The sequence below is a fragment of the Suillus subalutaceus genome (genome assembly GCF_016647625.1).
Source record: "Suillus subalutaceus strain FC151 chromosome Unknown DFJ58scaffold_1, whole genome shotgun sequence".
NCBI classification, from domain to species: domain Eukaryota; kingdom Fungi; phylum Basidiomycota; class Agaricomycetes; order Boletales; family Suillaceae; genus Suillus; species Suillus subalutaceus.
In genome coordinates, this window is record NW_024540250.1 from 895,145 (window position 1) to 914,521 (window position 19,377).

The 19,377-nt window shown below is 47.8% G+C and overlaps 8 protein-coding genes across 8 annotated transcripts; 4 read left to right on the forward strand and 4 right to left on the reverse strand.

Annotated features, from left to right (window-relative positions):
- Positions 1–3,417: 3,417 nt before the first annotated feature.
- Positions 3,418–5,734, reverse strand: DFJ58DRAFT_648419 (uncharacterized protein; the record flags this gene model as incomplete). Its single annotated transcript, XM_041381474.1, has 13 exons — positions 3,418–3,503; positions 3,556–3,597; positions 3,652–3,806; positions 3,856–3,980; positions 4,040–4,098; positions 4,213–4,341; positions 4,395–4,498; positions 4,552–4,576; positions 4,633–4,735; positions 4,788–5,017; positions 5,067–5,221; positions 5,280–5,424; positions 5,476–5,734. 13 exons carry the CDS (start codon positions 5,732–5,734, stop codon positions 3,418–3,420), a joined length of 1,617 nt encoding a protein of 538 aa, XP_041251395.1.
- A 338-nt stretch (positions 5,735–6,072) lies between these two features.
- On the forward strand, positions 6,073–7,157 carry DFJ58DRAFT_674349 (HIT-like domain-containing protein). The gene is made up of 3 exons (XM_041383088.1): positions 6,073–6,499; positions 6,550–6,703; positions 6,767–7,157. The coding sequence occupies exons 1-3, from the start codon at positions 6,144–6,146 to the stop codon at positions 7,049–7,051; spliced, it is 795 nt and encodes a 264-aa protein (XP_041251396.1). The 5' UTR covers positions 6,073–6,143; the 3' UTR covers positions 7,052–7,157.
- Positions 7,158–7,235: 78 nt separating this feature from the next.
- DFJ58DRAFT_693668 (uncharacterized protein) lies at positions 7,236–8,981 on the forward strand (the record flags this gene model as incomplete). The annotated part of the gene is made up of 9 exons (XM_041383418.1): positions 7,236–7,412; positions 7,474–7,502; positions 7,529–7,691; positions 7,739–7,760; positions 7,816–8,082; positions 8,132–8,192; positions 8,244–8,265; positions 8,315–8,794; positions 8,832–8,981. The coding sequence occupies exons 1-9, from the start codon at positions 7,347–7,349 to the stop codon at positions 8,979–8,981; spliced, it is 1,260 nt and encodes a 419-aa protein (XP_041251397.1). The 5' UTR covers positions 7,236–7,346.
- A 74-nt stretch (positions 8,982–9,055) lies between these two features.
- On the reverse strand, positions 9,056–11,185 carry DFJ58DRAFT_753245 (putative oxidoreductase C terminal-domain-containing protein). Its single transcript, XM_041387908.1, has 9 exons — positions 10,867–11,185; positions 10,749–10,816; positions 10,642–10,684; positions 10,219–10,593; positions 10,023–10,166; positions 9,772–9,966; positions 9,617–9,721; positions 9,465–9,567; positions 9,056–9,414 (listed from the first exon to the last, which is right to left on the reverse strand). Exons 1-9 carry the CDS (start codon positions 10,998–11,000, stop codon positions 9,238–9,240), a joined length of 1,344 nt encoding a protein of 447 aa, XP_041251398.1. The 5' UTR covers positions 11,001–11,185; the 3' UTR covers positions 9,056–9,237.
- Positions 11,186–11,317: 132 nt separating this feature from the next.
- Positions 11,318–12,013, reverse strand: DFJ58DRAFT_753251 (uncharacterized protein). The gene is made up of 3 exons (XM_041387909.1): positions 11,947–12,013; positions 11,740–11,892; positions 11,318–11,675 (listed from the first exon to the last, which is right to left on the reverse strand). Exons 1-3 carry the CDS (start codon positions 11,967–11,969, stop codon positions 11,501–11,503), a joined length of 351 nt encoding a protein of 116 aa, XP_041251399.1. The 5' UTR covers positions 11,970–12,013; the 3' UTR covers positions 11,318–11,500.
- Positions 12,014–12,794: 781 nt separating this feature from the next.
- DFJ58DRAFT_835601 (uncharacterized protein) lies at positions 12,795–14,179 on the forward strand (the record flags this gene model as incomplete). Its single annotated transcript, XM_041392253.1, has 3 exons — positions 12,795–12,851; positions 12,901–13,175; positions 13,249–14,179. The coding sequence occupies 3 exons, from the start codon at positions 12,795–12,797 to the stop codon at positions 14,177–14,179; spliced, it is 1,263 nt and encodes a 420-aa protein (XP_041251400.1).
- A 216-nt stretch (positions 14,180–14,395) lies between these two features.
- Positions 14,396–15,213, forward strand: DFJ58DRAFT_11400 (uncharacterized protein). Its single transcript, XM_041378688.1, has 3 exons — positions 14,396–14,711; positions 14,786–14,907; positions 14,963–15,213. Exons 1-2 carry the CDS (start codon positions 14,607–14,609, stop codon positions 14,903–14,905), a joined length of 225 nt encoding a protein of 74 aa, XP_041251401.1. The 5' UTR covers positions 14,396–14,606; the 3' UTR covers positions 14,906–14,907; positions 14,963–15,213.
- Positions 15,180–19,280, reverse strand: DFJ58DRAFT_902864 (uncharacterized protein; the record flags this gene model as incomplete). The annotated part of the gene is given in 17 exon segments (XM_041394839.1): positions 15,180–15,433; positions 15,453–15,538; positions 15,560–15,724; positions 15,778–15,838; positions 15,893–16,019; positions 16,070–16,144; positions 16,199–16,362; positions 16,416–16,504; positions 16,558–16,658; positions 16,710–16,783; positions 16,845–17,168; positions 17,222–17,405; positions 17,452–17,542; positions 17,593–18,137; positions 18,188–18,532; positions 18,635–18,873; positions 18,938–19,280. The coding sequence occupies 17 exon segments, from the start codon at positions 19,278–19,280 to the stop codon at positions 15,180–15,182; spliced, it is 3,267 nt and encodes a 1,088-aa protein (XP_041251402.1).
- Between the last annotated feature and the right edge of the window lie 97 nt (positions 19,281–19,377).

Sequence of the window (19,377 nt, forward strand, 5' to 3'; positions counted from 1 at the left end):
CTTGTAGACCCGTATCCTTTAAATAATTGAGAGCTGTGGACGCATCGTCGTGTGCTTGTGTTCGCATCCACAGCGGACTGGGACTCGACAATATCATGGGGGTATTCATCGCCAAATCTGTAAGGGTTGTGGATTGATTCCGGTGGTAAGGACAGCAGACGCTTTTGTAAGCGGACAATGTCGGTCAATCATGATGCGGAAGCACGTTGCGTCCACTGGTATTGACCACCGCACGTGATGGTCCAGTGAGTTATCTGCCAGCTGATCCAGGTAATGCATACACGACTTCACGAACAAAGTATCAGTACTATGTTTTTTGTTACAAGAATAATACACCTCACTGACTGCTGAACGTCCCGTAGGGTTCACTCAGGGTTGACACGTCGACGGTTGACCAAAAGAATACGATGCGGCGCCGACTCGGAGGAATAAGCCATTTTTTAATCGAGTACTTACTATTCCTCGTCCGATGTCCCACATATTGTTTCACTGCCCATGTTCACGCATGATGATCAAGGTGTCGCATTTGGTCCTAGGACCTACATCATATTATTATCGATAATTTCTTCTTCGACCTCGCCAACTGCATACTCCACGAATCGGTTTTCTTGGCTGCGAATACATGTCATGATGAACAGCAACAACAACCAGTATATAGTACACCACAACCTGTGAAATGTATTGGCTATGGTTCAAGATGGCATTGAGTTGGATTTCGAACGGGCATGACCTTAGAACCGAGATCGCGTGAAGAGAAGAGAGAACGGTTGAAGGGAAGACTGCAAGGAGGATGCAGGAACAGAAGTAATGTTTTTGATTTGTCGGAATCTGTGAGCACTGAAGGCCCAAGGGCACTCATGATGCTCCAATTCTCCACTTGTTCTGAGAACTCAGCTTGTCTCGCTTCATTAAATGACACACCAGGATAACACTTTGCGAAGCACTTGGCTCGTGTGAGAAGGATAGGGCAGGACTCGTCACTCGCCTCCTGCACCCTGTTGCCAATTCGTAACGGTGTCCGAAAGCGTTCGGGGCAATAAATGGATTGTACGCAGGTTTTCCGGAGACCCTGGGACAAGCAAAGAAGGCGCAGCTCTGAGTCCTCGCATCATATGTCATGCCATCATAAGAAATTGTCTCTCGAAAGCTGGAAGCCTGAAACTTTTGAAGTGCGTAAGTTAGTCCGACTCCATCCTTGAAAAAAAAATACCCTCACGTGACCCAAGTCGGTTATAAGCAACTAGGGTAATACCCCTAATATTAATCTTGTAGATCTATCCTAACGATGCACAAAAACAAGTTGAGCGTGAATTTTTCGCCGCAGGATACCATATTGACTGAGATGTTGCAGTCGCTTGGCCGGATATTTGTGAGTAGAGGTTTGCCTTACTAGAACACAAGCGTTAGTCTCGGAGTACAGTGAAAATATCCTTGAATTCAAGTTAATGATCGAGTCCCCAAGTTCGTGGGGACTCGCTCACATTTGATTGAAAGGTCGCAGAATACGAAACCGAAAGACTAGAGTAGGAGCGTATTGTGAACAATCGGGGATTCGAAAACTGAAGGGAAGTAGACTGAGCTCAAGGGTGTTAGAGAGTCGAAAGTGACGATTATTTCGTTTGAATTCGGTTCATGTTATTGTTAGAATTTGATTGCAATTTGACGCATAGCCCGAATCCAAGGGTGATTGTCATATAAAATAATAAATGACTAGCACACGGAACTACGGGTGGTCACTGGTGGTGTTTTACATGCGTATAAATCACTAGATAACGGCCGAGCTTCGCCGGCAGCAAGCTTGTCCCACGACTACTAATGTCGTGTACCATCATTTGGAGAATGCATCAAAAATATACCAATTATCAGCGGTATTCTCGACAATTGAGAAAGCTGTGCAAAATTCGTCGTTGGACAATATGCTAAGAAGGTTGGTTTTACTTGGTCGGATGAGATTGTGATCATAGTGCATTAAGAACTGGAAAACTCTCCAAAGGAAAAGCTGAAGCCATCGCGAGGCACGAATATGAATTCCTTTTCATAGACAGACTATCACATATTAATATTTTCAACGCAATGACTGGGCCTACATAGTCAACATGACCTGCGAGGATCTTTATACCGCAAAAATATTGTCAGCAGGTTTCGAACCAACTCCAAGAGAAACAGATTTTGACTCTGTTGTGGTAACCACTCGGCTAAGACCAGTTAGGTAGACCACCGAGGAAACCATCCATGAGCCAACGTCAAGGTGTCCTCCGATAGAAAAAACGTGGCGGCAGGCTTCGAACCTGCGCAGTCCAAGAGAAACAGATTTGGATTCTGTTGCGGTAGTGCCACTTGGCTAAGACCAGTTAAGATGCATATCCTACGAGACCATCCATGAGTGAATGTCAAAGTGTGTTCCGATAGGGAACAAAAACCTTTGTAGTCGACAGGTTTGACATATTTCGATTCCGTTACGGTGACCACCTGACTATGACACCAGTTAATAGAAAAAACATGTCGGCAAGTTTCGAACCTGCGCAGTCCAAGAGAAACAGATTTTGATTCTGATGCGGTAGTACCACTTGGTTAAGACCAGTTAAGATGCACATCGGATGAAACCATCCATGAGTGAATGTCAAAGTGTGTTCCAACAAGGAACAAAAACTTTGCCCTCGGCAGGTTTGACAGATTTTGATTCGGTTAACCACCTGGCTATAGGATCAGTTAAGATGGATGTCCGAGGAAACCATCCATGATCTTCAAGGGGAGTTCCGATAGAAAAAAAAACTTGGCGTCGGCAGGTTTCGAACCTGTACTGGCACAGTCCAAGACACAGATTTATATTCTGTCGTGGTAACGGTTCACTTTGGCCAGGACGAAGTTGACATGAACCGCCGAGGAAACCATCCACGAGCGAATCTTTAAGGTGTGTTCCGATAAAAAACAACGTGTCGTTCAGCAAGTTTCGAACCTGCGCAGTCCAAGAGAAACAGATTTTGATTCTGTTGCGATAACCACAAGCTTGGCTAAGACCAGCTAGATGAACCATCGATGAAACCACCCATGAGCGAATGTCAAGGTGTGTTCCGAGAGAGAAAAAGCTTGTCGTCGGTAGGTTTCGAACCTGCGTAATCCAGGAGAAACAGATTTCGATTCTGTTAGGTTAATCACTTTAGCCAGGACAGTCCAGAAGCCTTCAGAAGAACTGTCCATTAAGGTGTGATAAGACATTTGTCGAATCCGCACCATCCAAGATTTCTAATCTGTTCTGGTGCCAGTTGACTATAACTACTCAAGATAGACTCCAATGTTGAACCAGAATTAAGTATGCTGCCTGTGGCGTTTTAAAGTACGAGCTATTATTTGATAATGACCAGATTAAATTGAACGGCTACAAATGCAGCAAAAAAAGTCAGCCATGGAATACAGGACTTACATGGCCTCTGCATTCTTTTGCTCCGTGAAGAACGCTGGGCCATAATCAATGAGGATCTCAGTTCCAGGGTCAATGTCCATAACTGTGTCAGTTGTCAGCATTCCGCGTCCGCGATAGTAGGGAAATGATCTGACTCGCAAATATTCCTATACGATGTTCCCCATTCACAAGTCGCGCTGTCGAATGTTTAGTTATTGAGATGGCCATTAAGAGATACAGACATTACACACCAAAAGCGTGACAATTACACTGCGTTTCGCTACTGGCATCACTAGCGCCTGAATGGTTGATGAACCTCGACGCGTTGCCTGCACGCGAACTATCCAGGGATAGCGTTTTGTTGAGACCAAAGACATAACTTCGTCCAAGATGGTCTGCGACCTCTCTATCAACTCGGTGAGCTACAGGAAATTTCACGAATGAACGCTGCTCACCCGCGGCTGTCAAATGTCATTTCGTAGATAAGCTCCCCGACATACTCCACGATCATTTCGCCCTGCTTGGCTGGCTCAAGGAGGAATACACCTACACCCCAACAACTTTCCTTGACCTCCAGTTTCTATAATCGTTGATATAGAATTATTCATGCGATCTGAGGTGTCGAATGTACATATATACCTTGAAGTGGCCTTGTTGAATCTGGGAGTTCCCGCAGGTACTCCTTTCCGGGTCTTCAACTCAGAGTTAGACGCATCCAACCCTTGCTAAGTGCTATGCAACATACCTCTGCCAAGTACAATATATTAAAGAACGAATCGCAACATAAAAGATAGTCGGTATCACGCACCGACATCCGCATTTTACACAAAGCTCTGGATCACACTCGCGTCGAGCTTCGACGCAAGAACATCGCTTGACCTTCACACAGCTCATTCCGTCGCGTGCCATTGCACAGCGACAACCTTTCCATCTCCGAGCGCCTGGTGAAGGGTGGCATTAAGCCTCGTACTGGCGACAACAGACATAAACATACATTTGGCGGGGCAACGGCAGTTCCGCTGGCAATGAGCCTTGTTCTTAAAACATAAACAGTCAGATGAACCATGACATGGCCCAGAGTGATGACAAGGTTCGTTCCTGTGGAAAGCATCCAGTACAGCATCCGATATTTATGCAATAAGGGCACACACGGTGTGATCTTGAGCGGGTCAATATCTATCTCGTGTGGAGCGTCGGTCAAGTAATACGCGTCCACATGTATTTGTCCCTACCTCGAAATTCCAGAGATCGCGACTTCCCCTTGTGTTCCCCATTCGGACGCTCAGTTTGAAGTTCATCGAAATCTGGATATAGTGATCTGCGATAATAAAGGACCTGAACCATAGTCAGACCAAGGAAAGCTCTCGTCATTTTCATGTTGACGAACCTCGTGGCAAGGCTTAAAGCATAATTCAGCATGGTCACAAGGTATCATATCTGGCTCGATATCTAAGATGCTCTTAAACGAATTGATATCGTCTTCACTCCAGCAAGGGAGTACCTCGACTGTCTTGCTCTGCAAGAAGCAGCCAGCTTCGCAGGGGTGTTCTACACGTTTCAGTAGCTCTGACAGCCGGATACTTTGCTTACGCGGTGGCGGCACGGGGTTCATTTCAACTGCAAATTATGTTTGGGCATTAAAAACGGAAAAAACAGGAAGCCATACCATGAACAGGGCACAGAGGCTCGATACAGTTGAGGTTAGGACAAAACAATGCATGGATGCGCTCAAGCCGATGTTGAATAATACTGTGAGCCAGCAATGAAGAAGGAAAGCTGTAAGAACAAGGGATGGTGGTCCCGTTCCATTTGAGTAGGTCACTGTACATTTATTCAAAGTTTGGATGCGAGCACGAAAAATTATCAAAAAATCCCATACCGACGACGACTCAGGGTAAACAGTCCAGGTTTTCCTGGAATTGAGAAAAGCTTGAAGGGAAGGACTCCCGTGCTATCTATATCCTCATACAGTAGACTGTGAACCGTATGGAGGCGATAGGCTGCCTCTAAAGAAATAACTTCTACTATTCACAATAATGATGTTTTATTACATCCAGTGAATGGTAAGTACTCACAATCTGGATCATAATCAACCTGCCACGCAAAGGAGCCATAACACAAGGTATGATCTACGTGGTCGAAGGTTGGATCATCCGCGTATGGGATGAATGGCATCATATCGTCATCGTCTCCCCTAAAGATATTCCTTGAGATGGGAGTACAATACTCATAGGATTTGTGTGGCTCAAGAAGCTCGGCATGTATTACTTGAAGAGATATTGTGGAAGTTGATCTTGAAGTTCCGTCTTCAGAGTAAGAGGTCACTGCCACCATTCTTTTCGTGTCCCCGTCTGGACCCCCACCAGCCTTACCGACGACATGGAGAGGTGTGCTATCGCCATCTGGTATAAGAACACGTGGATTTTGTGTGACGTGGGACAGAGAGCGGATGAAATGATCGCAGTATTTGACTTTCCAGCCACTGAATTCGGCCAGAACCTCTGCAAAGACTGTTTGAACCAGCTCATGAATCGGTGAATCATCACTTGGCTGCAACGTTTGCTCGTTCGTTTGCACAATTGAAGCGAGCGACATTTGAGTACTTTGCTAATGTGTGGTCGAGGGTAAACTTTTAATTATTGTCGGTCACAACATTCATGAATTGTGACATACGCGTCTTTGTGACCGCCAGCTCCCCTAACACAACGCTCAGCGCTGAGAGTTAGCTGAGAGGTCCCGCATCATGTCCAGCGCTAACATGACAATTTTTCGTGCCTACGCGCAAAAGTCTAATCCTGCTAGTCTACCTTCATCAGTTCTTCTCACACATTCCGAGACATGTTTGACGGTTTTTGACGCATTTCCGAAATCGATCTTCCATTTTCTCGTCACACCTCGTGTCAGGCCACCCTTCAACGTGTACCAACTCGCTAATCTACGTTCGTTGCTCAAATGCGAGAAAAACAGCGCCAAGGAACTCCTCACAGATCTAAGCCGAGAAGCGAATAATGTCAAGAAAATGATCGAAAGTGAGATGCTCCAGAAGTACGGATTCAAGTGGGAAATATGGATGGGCTTCCACGCAGTACCTAGCATGGAGTAAGCCTCGATTGGTTGATCTTCTGACGCACTCACGTATATATATCCAGACACCTCCACCTCCACGTACTTTCTGCTGACTTATGTTCTCCGAGAATGAAGTTGAAGAAGCACTACAATTCCTTTCATCCAAAGCTCGGCTTTTTCATCCATTTGAGCGATGTTCTCTCTTGGTTCGATGCCGATTCGTCGTATTATAAAACAGTGAGTTGTTTGTACTTCGCTCCCGTACCTTCCCCACGGCGCTGACTGCTGCCATGACTCTAGATCTCTCAGCTCAAGAAGAGCGAGTATGAGCCTTTACTTAAGGAAGATCTTTCTTGCTGGAAATGCGATCGCAACCTTTCAAACATGCCCAAATTGAAGTCACACTTGCAGGAAGAATTTGACAAACTGTCCGATCAAGAAAAGGCAAAGGCAGAAAGAAAGCGGAAACGTGCCGATGATCCTGCACAAACATCTTCCCCCCAAACGTCATTGAATGATGATGATTCGCCGCCGGATAAATTGGTCCGTGAGAACGAGGAGCGAGAGGCCCATAGTGATAACTAAATTCACTCTGGTGTACGCCATCCAATAAGCTTGCTTCGGTCATTGACTCGGAAATTGTTTGTATCAGATGTTTTCCGTAACTCCAATTCTATGATTTTTTGACTTTCGCGCGAGACGCCACTTTGGACGCTGTGCTATATCATTCAAATTTCGATTTCACTGACGAAATCTATTTTTTGCGACTCCGGTCCGTTGAGGGCTGTTAGTATCATGGGATCCCCGGGCGCCCCGCCTTCCTATAGGTATATAAACTGGCTGCAAGAGAAACAAGTCAACATTAGCTTTGACAGGAATCATGTCACTTTTCACACTTCGCTGGGGCATCATCTCCACGGGTTGGATCGCAGAACAAGTTGTTTCGGTGAGGAAATAGAACTTCGTATCATGATTGCGTGAGTTATTGACCCCTGTTTGCCCTCAAGGATTTGCTTGTTGATCCTACCACGTACGAGTGCATATATTACCTTTGAAATCGAGGCTCACGAGTTTCCTCAGGCGTGGTACCAATGATGTGGTGCACAAAGTGACTGCTGTAGGCTCCCGAAGCGTCGAGAAGGCACAGAAGTTTATCAATGAGTTTGTAAATGGTGACAAGACCGTAAAAGCGTATGGAACGTATGACGAGGTCTATGCAGATAAGGTTCGTGGATCACTTTCGTCGAGTCTATCCTCTTGACATCATTCGAGAATGTAGACGCTATTTACATAGGTATGACTTATCCAAGTTATGACCACAAACAAAATCAATATTCTACCCTACTTAGGCACACCCCACACGTACCATTACACAAACGCTTTGGATGCGCTCAAGGCAAAAAAGCATGTACTATGCGAGAAACCAGTGACCTGCAACGCTGCCGAACTGCGTTCACTCATCGCAACGGCGAAAGAGAATGGGGTTTTCTTCATGGAAGCACTATGGACGCGTTTCCAGCCACTCGCAAAGGAAGTCAAAGAGCTCATTGACTCCGGCACACTTGGCCTGCCTGTGGTTGTCCATGCTGATTTCTCCGTCGACTTTGGCATTGACAGTGAGTAACCCTGCCTGAATCGCAATACCCGTTTGAACGTCGCTTGCAGAATTGCCCCTGACTCACCGCATGCTCGATCCCAAGCTCGGTGGGGGTGCGATTCTTGACCTGTGAGTGCGATATGTTCCCCTCGAGTGCCAGTTTAAGCTAAAGTCGCACAGTGGTCCGTATCCTCTAATCTGGGTATGTGTCGTTGACTATATGATATCCTCTGCTTAAGTTTATTGTGCAGACGATTCTTGCTCTCTACGAGCACCCCGCCAATAAGCGCACGAAGCCTTCAAACGTCACCGGTACAATGTACAAAACACCGATCACGGGAGTCGACTGCAACACGTCATACATCATCACCTTCTCTCCCAACTCCAGTACAGGCTCTACTCTCGCCGCACAGGCAATCCTGAGCTGTAGTATGAACGTAGCGTCCCACAACCCAGGCGTTACCATCCGCTTTGAGAAAGGGACTATCATGATCGACGCGCCGGTACCTTGTCCACTCAGGTATACCGTGCAATACTTCCAAGAGGGTAAGCCAGGCGAAATCGCGCGCGAGGATACCCGGACGTTTGAGTACGTCGGTTCGGGCTGGCATTTCCAGGCCGATGAGGTTGCACGATGTGTCAGGGACGGAAAGCTTGAGAGTGAGCTGTGGAGTCATGACAAGAGCATTTTAGAAATGGAAGTTTTCGATGAGGCGAGTTTGCATCGCTGGGTTCCCTGTCCAAGTTTTAATCTGATCCGCATCGCAGGTTCGCCACCAGGGAGGCTACAAATTCCCTGACGGTATTGAGAAGGTGCTACTCCCTGTGCGCTGTGGGCAGGGGGGGCCCATGAATTTCAGTAGGGGAAAACATCGAAAGACAATATTGAGGCTCGTGGGTTTAGTGTCCAAACACTGAAATTTCTTGTTTCTACTTCCCACAGTGTACTATAGGATCGTCATGAAACCGAACGGGAAAGGAACAATAAAATCAGAAGACATTATGTAGGTTGTGCACGCCACCATCTATACTATTTTACAAAGAGTCCGAACGATATCTTCGCCCCAAGATTTCCAGCTCAGGTATGTGGCCATCTTATTCAGCCTCACCTTCCTCCTCAAACACAGTGGTAGCAACATTGCTCGCGGCAAGTCTAGCAGCGCGAGAACGCTCGCTAGCCTCGCGGATGGCCCACGTAAGCTCGTAGGTCCTGCATGCGTCTGCAACGAATAACGTCAAATCGTGAATGAGTGACCAGCCTACCTAAAAACGCACCTTCGTAGGAGCTCAGGATTTGAGCAGCCTCAGGGTCCTCTTCGATGTCCTCGATGATGTCGATCCAGTTGGATACCTAAGTCATATGTTTGCCTCAGTTTCATCTTCAGGGATACCACCACTTACCTCGGAGAAGAATGGGTCGTCATCGGGGAAAGTGTACATTTGTTCGTGGTCGTCGCCGGGCCTGCGGACATACAACATAGGTTGAACGTATGGGTTGACGAGCCTAGGAATATCATGAGAAGGTGATGCAGTAAGTTTGAATGAGAGCATACTTAAGGGAGTAGCCATCGGCATGGACCTCGAGCTCACAGCTGTAGTTGTGCCCTTGGAGGGTCGCGGTGTGAATGAAACTGCCAACCGCACCGGAATCATATTTCCTGTTGTCACGTTAGTATCTGACTTCTCGAACACAACAACGCATCTTTACCAAGTGGCTGCAGTAACACGGGGAATCCTGTTCTCCGGGGCAATCTTGCTTTCATCAATGCGCACCTTCGAGAGATGGCCAGCATTCTCGTCCCAATCAAGGGAATGAGCGGTAACGGAGGCTATGTCGACTTCCCCACCAAAGTACCGCGAGAGATCGCAGAAATGGGTTCCTTGCTCGATGACGGGACCAGCACTATTCAATCAATGTCAGTCATTGACTTACACATTCTAGACCTGAACTGAACTGACCTCTTAGATTTATCCCACCAGTCAGGTTTCGCGATTGACTCGTAAGCACATGCATAACGAGCAATTGTGACCATTACGGTAAGTTCGTTCTCCTCGATGATCTGCTTCATCTTCTGAACGGCTTTCAGGTACCTTAGCATGTACCTGTGGAGGATAGGTTCATTTCATTTGTTGATTCAACTGTCTATAAACGTACCCGACAGAACAGATGGCCTTAGAGTCGGAGATGGCCTTTGCGATCTGGAAAGACTCCTCCAGCTCGTGCTTTGGACCAGTCGCTATGGGCTTCTCCATGAAAATGGCCACGCCAGGGAAGTACTTCAGAATTTGCATCTCAATGTCGCGACCCGGCTGAAGGGTTCCGCGGAACATCGGAGGAGAACCGACGACAATCGCACGAGGACGGTCCTTGGCGGACATATTCTTAACAAAGTCCTCGAGGGTCTTGAACACACGCGTTGCCTGATACGCGGAAAGGACGAAGGAGTCGCATTTCTTTTGGAGTACGGCAGTTGCACGCTCGATCGCGGGATCGATGAGGGCGACTACTTTGAGACGCAGACCGAGCTTACTGTGATAGTTTAAGTGGCAGAGTAGGTGGAGAGAAGGGGGGACTTACTGCTCGAAGCGGAAAGAGTGGTTCCAGGGTCCCTCGTCGGATCCTGGGGTAGCGGGGATCTGAGTCAGGTACCCGGACGGCACGGATATGACACTAGTGGAGCTCACCAAACATGATATTTCCTGCACCGATGAAGACGACATTGAAATCATTGGTGCCGCCGACATGCGTAGTTCTATCAGAGAAATATCAATGATCGGATCATACAAATGGGAGGGTACTGACTTATCCATCGGAATCAGCCTCGATGGGTCGATAGATGGGCGTCTGGATGCACCAGATGAGTATCCTGATCCACGCCTATCGGCAGGCCTTCGTTCTGAGCCTCGACGAGAGGCAGGCTGTTTTGACGAAGTCATCTCAAGGGTTAGAGGAAAGTCTGCGTGTGGAGGCCATTTTGTCGATTTTGAGATAACGACGGGGGGAATGGGTGGCGTATTGCAGAACCCGAAACCTGCACTCTTTATAGCAGTGGGGAGAATATATGACCAATTAGTAATAGGTTTTTCATTATATACCGTACTCGAGGAACAATTGCAACGAGACAGGCCGGACTACGGTACACACGCAAGCGCCGCTAATTCGCACCCTGTCACCGGGACCGTGCACGACCGTGGTCCGATTTTTGGACTTCGTTAGCTCGGACCATAAAGCGTGGTGTCATGCACGCTGTGTATCTCATCGGATGTAAATCGGATAGAATGTCTAAATAATGCCTATAACAACGACAAGGTAAGGAGAGCAACGATGTGGGAAGGAATGAGGGGTATCAAGGGGGCGAACTGAGTATTAGAGTCCATTTAAAGCTGGTCTCGCCAGCATGCAGAATGAATGAGCGGGAAAGGAATGATAACCAAAATTATGATCGTGCCGTATTGTTCTGCTGTTGCTTCGAAAATCTGCTAGCTAACTCCTGACGTTTGCGTTCAGCAGCTTCTAACCGAGTAGTCATTGCCCTAAGCTCCTCTTTCAACTTCTCATTCTCCTGTGTTAGTTTCATCACGTTACTAGCTCGCTTCTGAACTTTCTCAGCCCTGCATGAGGTTGCCGTGACTGACTGTCCCTGTATTGGGCAATCGATGCTATGATCCGACTCACTGTGGTTCCGAAATTTTTGAAAAACCCATGATCGTGTCAAACGAAAAAGTGAGATCAAGTTCCGCTGCTGGAATCTCTGGGAGAGCGGGAGCAGGAGTTTCGGGACGGGGTCTGTGCCTTTGAGAGGGTGGCTCTAGGCGATTAATTGAAAGGCTGACGGTTTAAATGAGCGAACCTATGGACTCGCGTATGCTCTCTTTACCGCACCTAGAAGTGTTTACTGAATCCATGCTGAAGAGAGAAACTGAAGTCAACCTAGTAGCTTTGGTCAAACCAAATTTGTTTCGGCATTAGCCTGGAGCCACAACCCATGACTAGGACTATCCAACATCAGTATATAATTCTCACGTATATTTGAATAAGGAAATATATTCTCATGAGTAATTGTCATTCGGACTTATTAATTACAAGTGACATTAGTGTTTAGCTTCAGCTCCCTCTTTCCTTAACCCATTTACTTCCTTCTCTTCGCTGGCGCTGTCGTTGACGACGACTACATGCCAAACCTGATGTCCACCGTCATTGACGGTCACGACGTGCTGGCGGCTAATGACCATATTCTGGGCCACCATGACTCTCACAGAAATGACGCCGACATTCACGACCTCAGCATTCCGCCTGCTCACTTTCACAACTCTATTGGCGCCAGCATGCCTGTATCTATTAATGGATCCCACAATGTGTATTATAACTCTTACGCCGATACGTCCTTCCAGGACATCGGTCCATATCCCTACCCCTTGCAGCAAGGCCATGTACCGGATGCTGCTCAACTTGACCTTCAATATATCCTGTCTTCGGATATGTCACATTCGCACTCCAATGATTTTATACATGACCATCCTCAGTTGCAAACAAAGCACTTCCAACAATCGCAGGATCTTTCTTCCTTAGGTCCTCCTTCTGACCCTGAGTCACAACCTCAGTCCTCTCCCTCAATTTCATCTTCAGCTAGCTTTACACATGCTCTCCACGATTTGTCACGCTCTCCAGATAATTCTCCCACTCCATATACTCCATCATCACCCCTAAAAGTTGCCAGATACGCTCACGCAATGCTACCGCCCATCGTCCATTCAAGTCCCTCCAATGCTAGAAAGGACGAAACCGATGTGCGTTCTAGTACATTCTAATGTGCCTGTCACCTGATGGTCTTCTTAGAGCCGTTCCGTTAACAAACGCCTAAACTCCGGCGCCGCATCACAGGTCGACCCCTATGCTTCCGCGTTTTTGCACGACCAGTTGGGGGAAGCAAAATGGAACACGTTTTATGCACGGTTGTTCGAACGTAGACTCGGTCCTATCAAGTCAAAGATGCGAGTCAAAACCAAAGGCACCGGAGGTGGTGGACTTAGTACTTCCAGTCCAGGCGCCACAGCAATTGATTTTCTCATCAAAGTCGAAGTTGTCAAAGAAGTGCTGCGCACCTACGTCCCGTGAGTTTCGCAGTCGTTTAATTGAAGAATCGACTAAAATCAAATATCTTGCTTTGCTGTGCTCTGCTATCAGACATCCGTATAATCCGCTCAAGTCCCTAACACATGTATTTCCGGGCTCTCCGTCAGGATCTGTTACGTTGACCCGCTCCACCATCCTAGTTCTATCTGGTTGGTCCAACACGCAGTTTTCGTATTGGGCTCGTCGCTCTGAAGGTATCTCTGTCCTAAGAGATCACGACGAGCGTCTGCAGTCAGTTGCAGTCGCCCTGGAAAAGCGCTTGAGGCAAGGCGGGGTGCTCCAAGATTTACCTGATGACGACGCCCTCAATTCCCTTACCTATGGTCACGTGGCGGAGTCCTCACCAAACGTCACCGGCAAAGGTCTTGACATCATCATTGAGGAGGTAAAGAAACGTACTGGACTCAGTCCATTCCTTCGTGGGAAACATTCTTCCCTTGATCCGTTTGGTTCTACCAACAGTGACAAGGATACAGGACCAGGCCCTCCGTCTGGCCCTCCTTCAGGACCTGTGTACATGCCAACCTTCCAGGCAATGGAGTATTCTCATTCTCCTCCGGTATCTTCGGAACCTCCTCGTCGGCCCAAGAAAAAGAGGCGAACGAGCGCTACTGAGTCAATATCTTCGCATGCCGGTTCTAGCGTGACTCATGCGGAGCTAGTGGCTAGCTCAGGTCAGTTGGGATACACGATGGAGTCAGGTGTCAAATCCGACGTAGCGAATATGATGTCACCTGATGCGGTGGCGTCACCAGCTTCGCTCTCGGTATCACGTCCGCTGCCTCGGTCTCTTGGCGTCATGGATGATCCTATTGGTGCCTATCAGCTCCAGACCAATGTAATGGATGATGCTGTGGAGAGCACCAACAGGGAGTACTTTCCTGTATCGGATTCTCGTTCTGACTTTGATGAGTTACGACACAAGCGGCCATTTTCGTATTCTGACCTTTCCATGGAGACGCGACAGAGGCTCAGCGTCTAGATGGCTTATGCCGGTTCCAGCCTTTCGGTTTTATGAAATTCACGTGCCTCTCAGGACCTTTCCACTGCACTGCATGCATGCTTGCCTTCTGCATGCACTGCATCCTTTCTCGCTTCGCTTTCTCGATGCTCATTGATCATATGCCCATTCACTTTACCTGATCAGTCTACTCCGCTCTCTAATTCTTGTACCACCATCAGGAATCATATTCAGAAAACTTATCAATCACCACTCTAGCTACGTACGATACGGATCATATCTCATTGCAGTACTTTCTGTGGCTTGTCCACTTGTAGTTCCCATGTAGTTCTAGAGCATCTTTCGCGGAAAACCCCAGTTGTAATAATGCACACACAAACACGTCATCTTTGCTTATCATACACCGTGACCATTTTCGGTGATCACCGATCACCATGTCCATTGTGTGATGTTGAACATTGGGCATATCATAACGACGCTGACGGCCGCATTCTTCGTCGTCGCAAGCTATGTGATCCTATTCAACACGTTTCTACCGCTCTCTGGTGTTTATGTACGTACTACTTGGTTAATCAAGAAAATATGTCATCGTGGTGCATATACTGATTTGAACCGCTGACCTGTCAGGCCATTGACGTCCTCGCGCAAGACACCCATTACAAGTACTTTACCCTGTTCATCATTCCCATGGGTGCGTACTTTGTGATCGCAAACTGGGTAGGCTGGCAGTACTACCAGAATTCTTGATTGTGAGTGCCGCTGCTCTTTGCTTCTACCTTCCCTGAACTCCGCCAGCGTAACCAGGAATAAGGCAGAATTCCGGTATACGCCTCACACAACACACGGCACCAGATACTTGAGCATAAGCTTTCGATACAGGTATCACAGGATCTAGCCAACGATGGTGTACTACATGTGCATAAATAGGTATCCAAACGTGGTGCATATCGAGGAAATTGGATGAGGTGAATATGAAAATGAATAAGTTATAAGTAAAAAGTAAAAAGACTATATGCCATCATCATGGAGGTTCAGGTGTTCGTGACTTTTCCGTTGGGGGTCTTGACCTCTTCTGCACTTGTCTCAGCTCTTGCCAGAGTCGACTGCGCTCGGGCTCCTCCCTAGGTGTGGAGGTGTAATTTGACCTAGTGGGACTAACTTCCCTAGCATAAGAACTTTTGGACTTCGCAGGGCTGATAGCTCGTCTCGCCGTGAACCTGGGTCGTACAGGTGAGGACGGTGCCTGAGGACGGTGGTATGGAAGTTTTGTTCGATCTCGTCGGACTGGGATCACGAAGTCCACGACTTGGGGGTTTGGCGTTCTGACGGCCAACAGGTTCGGGACGCGTTTGGTTTGCGAGAAGACGTGCAATGCCAGGTCTGGTAACCAAAACAGAAGACCGAGTAGCGGCAGGGCGGCTCGGACCTACTTCCGAGCCTTCTGTTTCGCTCTCTACACGGGTATTTTGACGAGGAAATGGGCTGCGACTCGTGCGTACCGGGGGCTTGGGCGTCTGGTTGGCTCGTCCGGGACTAACGGACGGCAAACGAAGATAACGAGCGCGACTGTTTGAAGGTATTGAGCAAACCTACGCAGTTATGTCGTGGAAAGAACTCACGCTATTTCCTTCAAGTGGGTTTTTGTTTTGTAGGCTTGGTGCCACTTTTCGATTGCTCGATCTAGATCACGAAGGTCATCCACTGGATATGATCGTCAAATAAATGAAATCTCACTTAGGACGGCATCATTATGAGTCTCTCGGGCTCTTTTAGCCAGAAGTGCCTGCGGCATAGCAGCTCTCCAGATAGCCCAATAGCTCATCTTGGTTCGTGAGGCCTGGAAACGGATGGCTGGGAGAGACTGAACGAGTGTTAACAGACATGTGTTAGATATTATAAAGAAGAACATACTCGGGTCTTTGAATGCCAAATACCAAACGCACGGAAGAGGAGATTCTTTTGATTCTGAATGGCCATCTGGCATAGCTATTATTTTTGAGTTAGGAAGGTATGTTTTGTTGAGGATGCCGCAGGACTCACAAGGGGTCGAAGTTTCTCATCCATGTACCGTTCTCTCCACCTGTTCCAAGCAACCTGCACATTTGCGCGGTCAAATTCGAGTTCCTTTTCGCGCAAAGTAATGCGTTTATGACGTCGAGCACGGGCCGCCATCAGCCAGCGATAGAACATCCGGCGAACGTTCTCTACAGGGCAAGTATTAGACGAGCAGCTAGATGACCCCAACCTAAGTACTGACCGGCCCGTTTGATATCAAGATGACTCTCCATGAGGCTCAGGTCTTCAACGTGGCGCAAACATATGTTCTTCCATTTCTTGAAGGCGAAGCTGAGGAAAAGGTCAAATGTGTTGAAGTTATGGAGGTGCAGACGGTCGCGTACACAGTTAGTGCGTGGGCGCTCTTCTGGCTAACTTCCAGTTCCCGTAACTTGATTTCAATGACACGATTGGTCCAGAGTCTTAGAGCATTCCGTTTTATTCGCTATAACGCAATTAAACTGAATTTCAAAGTTTGAAAAAGCGTTCGACTTGCCAGAGACACGAGGTCATCTATCTGTTGCACTGCTAAACGACGGAATCGCTTTTTTTGATATTTCTGGTGCCATGCTTCAGGTGAAATTAAAACATCAGAGACCAGCTGATTAGATCATAAATACGTCAACTTTACCTGTCATGAAAGTGCGAAGTCGACGGATCTCAAGGTCTTCGAGTTTCTTCAGTCTTTGGCGTTCCTCAAACTTGACCTTCCAGGCTTTCAAAATCCTTCGCTGAAGAATGAAGTTCTCCACGAATCGAGCTTGTTTCAACAGCTTCATCTTCGCCCTCAGCTGGATGCGCCATTTGAGTAGCGCATCATACTGCACACGAGCAAGATTACGTTGAACAGCAAAGGCGTGGCGATTTTGGTAAATTGTATAGACCCGATGCCAAGTTCGGAGAGCTGAAGAGACACCATATGAATCGGAGCGCATGGAGAATGCAAGAGCATAATCTGTCACGAGGTTAAAGATCTCTGGGATGATCTGATTGCTAAACTACGCTCACCTTCGAGATGCTTGCGTTCTCGCAAGCGATCTTTCCAAATAACAATTGAATTTTTCATTAGACGCATGTCTCTCACCCTTTCGAGCAGTTTCCCGCGTTCGCGAGCCTTCCAAACCCTGACGACGGCTCGGAGCAAAAAGGCATCTTGACGAGCGAGATATTTATCGGCACGCTTTTCCGTGACCTACTGAAATGAGTATCGTTCGCCGTCATTGAATAAGGGAACGTACACGCATTCGATCTCTGGTAGTTTTCCATGTGCTTATTGCTCGCTTTAAGATAGCAACATCGCGATAGGCATCTGCAGTCTGGTGTTCACGGCTACAAGAGATGTTAGCTGCCTGAATGCGAAGAAAACTTAATCCACTTACGTCTGCTTCTTCCACAAGTCCATCACCATTCCTTTGATCCTGAGTGCCGCCTTGTGTGCAACGGTTTTTCCGGCATCTCTGGCAGCCATAGCTTTTTTCCAGTGCTTCCATGCTCTATGAGCAGCGCTCCCCTTGATTCTCTGAGAAAACTCGTCTGCAGCAGAATCCATGCGATCTAGCTTCAACAAAGAGTTTTTCCATCGCAGGAAAAACCGTGCAACTATGCGTTCATTGTACTGCAGCTCGTTTAGAAGTGAACGGTGAGACTGCTGCCATTTGGTCCATGCATATTTGACAAGTTTAGTTTCATGCCTTTCGCGAACCGTCTTCATCTTGGTGCGCATGTCATGACGCCACTGTAACTGCTTTTTCTGCTTATGTTTTGCACCCCAAACATCAAGGGCGAAGCGAAGGCAGCGCGCATTGGCAATAGAGCCAGCGCGGGCGTGCATTTCAAGACGCGAAGCAGTAGCATTCCGCCAGGAGCGTAATGAAGAACCTAGGATTACATTATCTCGAGCCTGAACAACTTGTTCATTCGTTGTCTAGATAGAAGCATCACCAGCTGACAGGATCACAATCTGAAAATGCCTACCGCTAGCCACTGGTAACCGAGAACCCAAATTCCCCAACAATGTTCGAGAAGTTTGTCTTCACGGAACTTATCCGCGTCTTCTTCGTCTCGTGACATCTTAATTTTTTGCCACGCTTCATCTTCATTGATCACGCTTCCCTTGCGCGCGCGACCCTTTGTAAGTTCGATCGCACTGACTGCTACGGGGTTTTTAATCGGTGACAATGCACGAACTATCGGCTGACTCCGTGCTTTTTGAGGGACAGGCGTTGCAACAGCAGCGCGATAAGATGGCGGAGTAGTTGATAAAGAGCCTGGTAAATCACAATCGTCGGTGGTGTCTGACATTCCTTCCCATACAGCTGGCTGATGATAACCAGCAGCTGTTTGAGGACGGGGCGTAGACACACGTGTAAGAGTAGGTGGAAGGATGTTGTTCGAAGAACGGCTTGCAGGTGTCCTTGTCACCCGTGTCAATTGCACTGATGCGTTGGGACGTGTAGCCTGGTTCAGGCGCGTGAGGGGGCGAGGAGGGACCTCTTCCGATTCGGCATCAGAAAAAGGGGTTTCTGTTTCTGTTGCAGTTTCATCCTGTTCCTGGTCTTGGTCTTGGTGTGAGTGAAGGGTAAACACATCGTCATCCTCGTCGCGGACAGGCGTTGCGAGACGAGCAGTTGATCTCGCAGGCTTCGAAGTCGGAATGGGTGCTTTGGCAGACATCGTAGGGATTGGAATTCTCGAGGGACCGCTATAACCATACTGCTGTTTCACCCCATCCCATTTGTGATTCCAAGCTTGGTCCCCGGAGTTTGCAGAGCTCCAGCAGCCTCCCGTAGTGCACTGTCTCCGTCTGGCTATCCCAGCCCCGATCGTGCAGTTCATCGTTGTACGCCTTTAGTCCCGAGAGAAACGAGGTAGCGTTGGGAGGTATTCTTTTGACAACTGCATCAAAAAACTCGACTTCCGCAGACGTCAGGTTGTGTAGTTCAGATTTCGAGGCCGCCGACCCACGGGAGACATCAGATGTTGTTGCCTGGAAAGAGACTAATGGGCGTTGGGCTGCAATGATAGGCTTCGCGGGCGAGGATGTGTTAGTTGGCTTGAAGCCGGGCATATAGACAAAATGGAGGTGTTAGTGGTGGTACATCGACCAAACGTGGCATCCGATGATGATCAACAGATGGAGACGCGTTCGCGACACAGGCACGTGC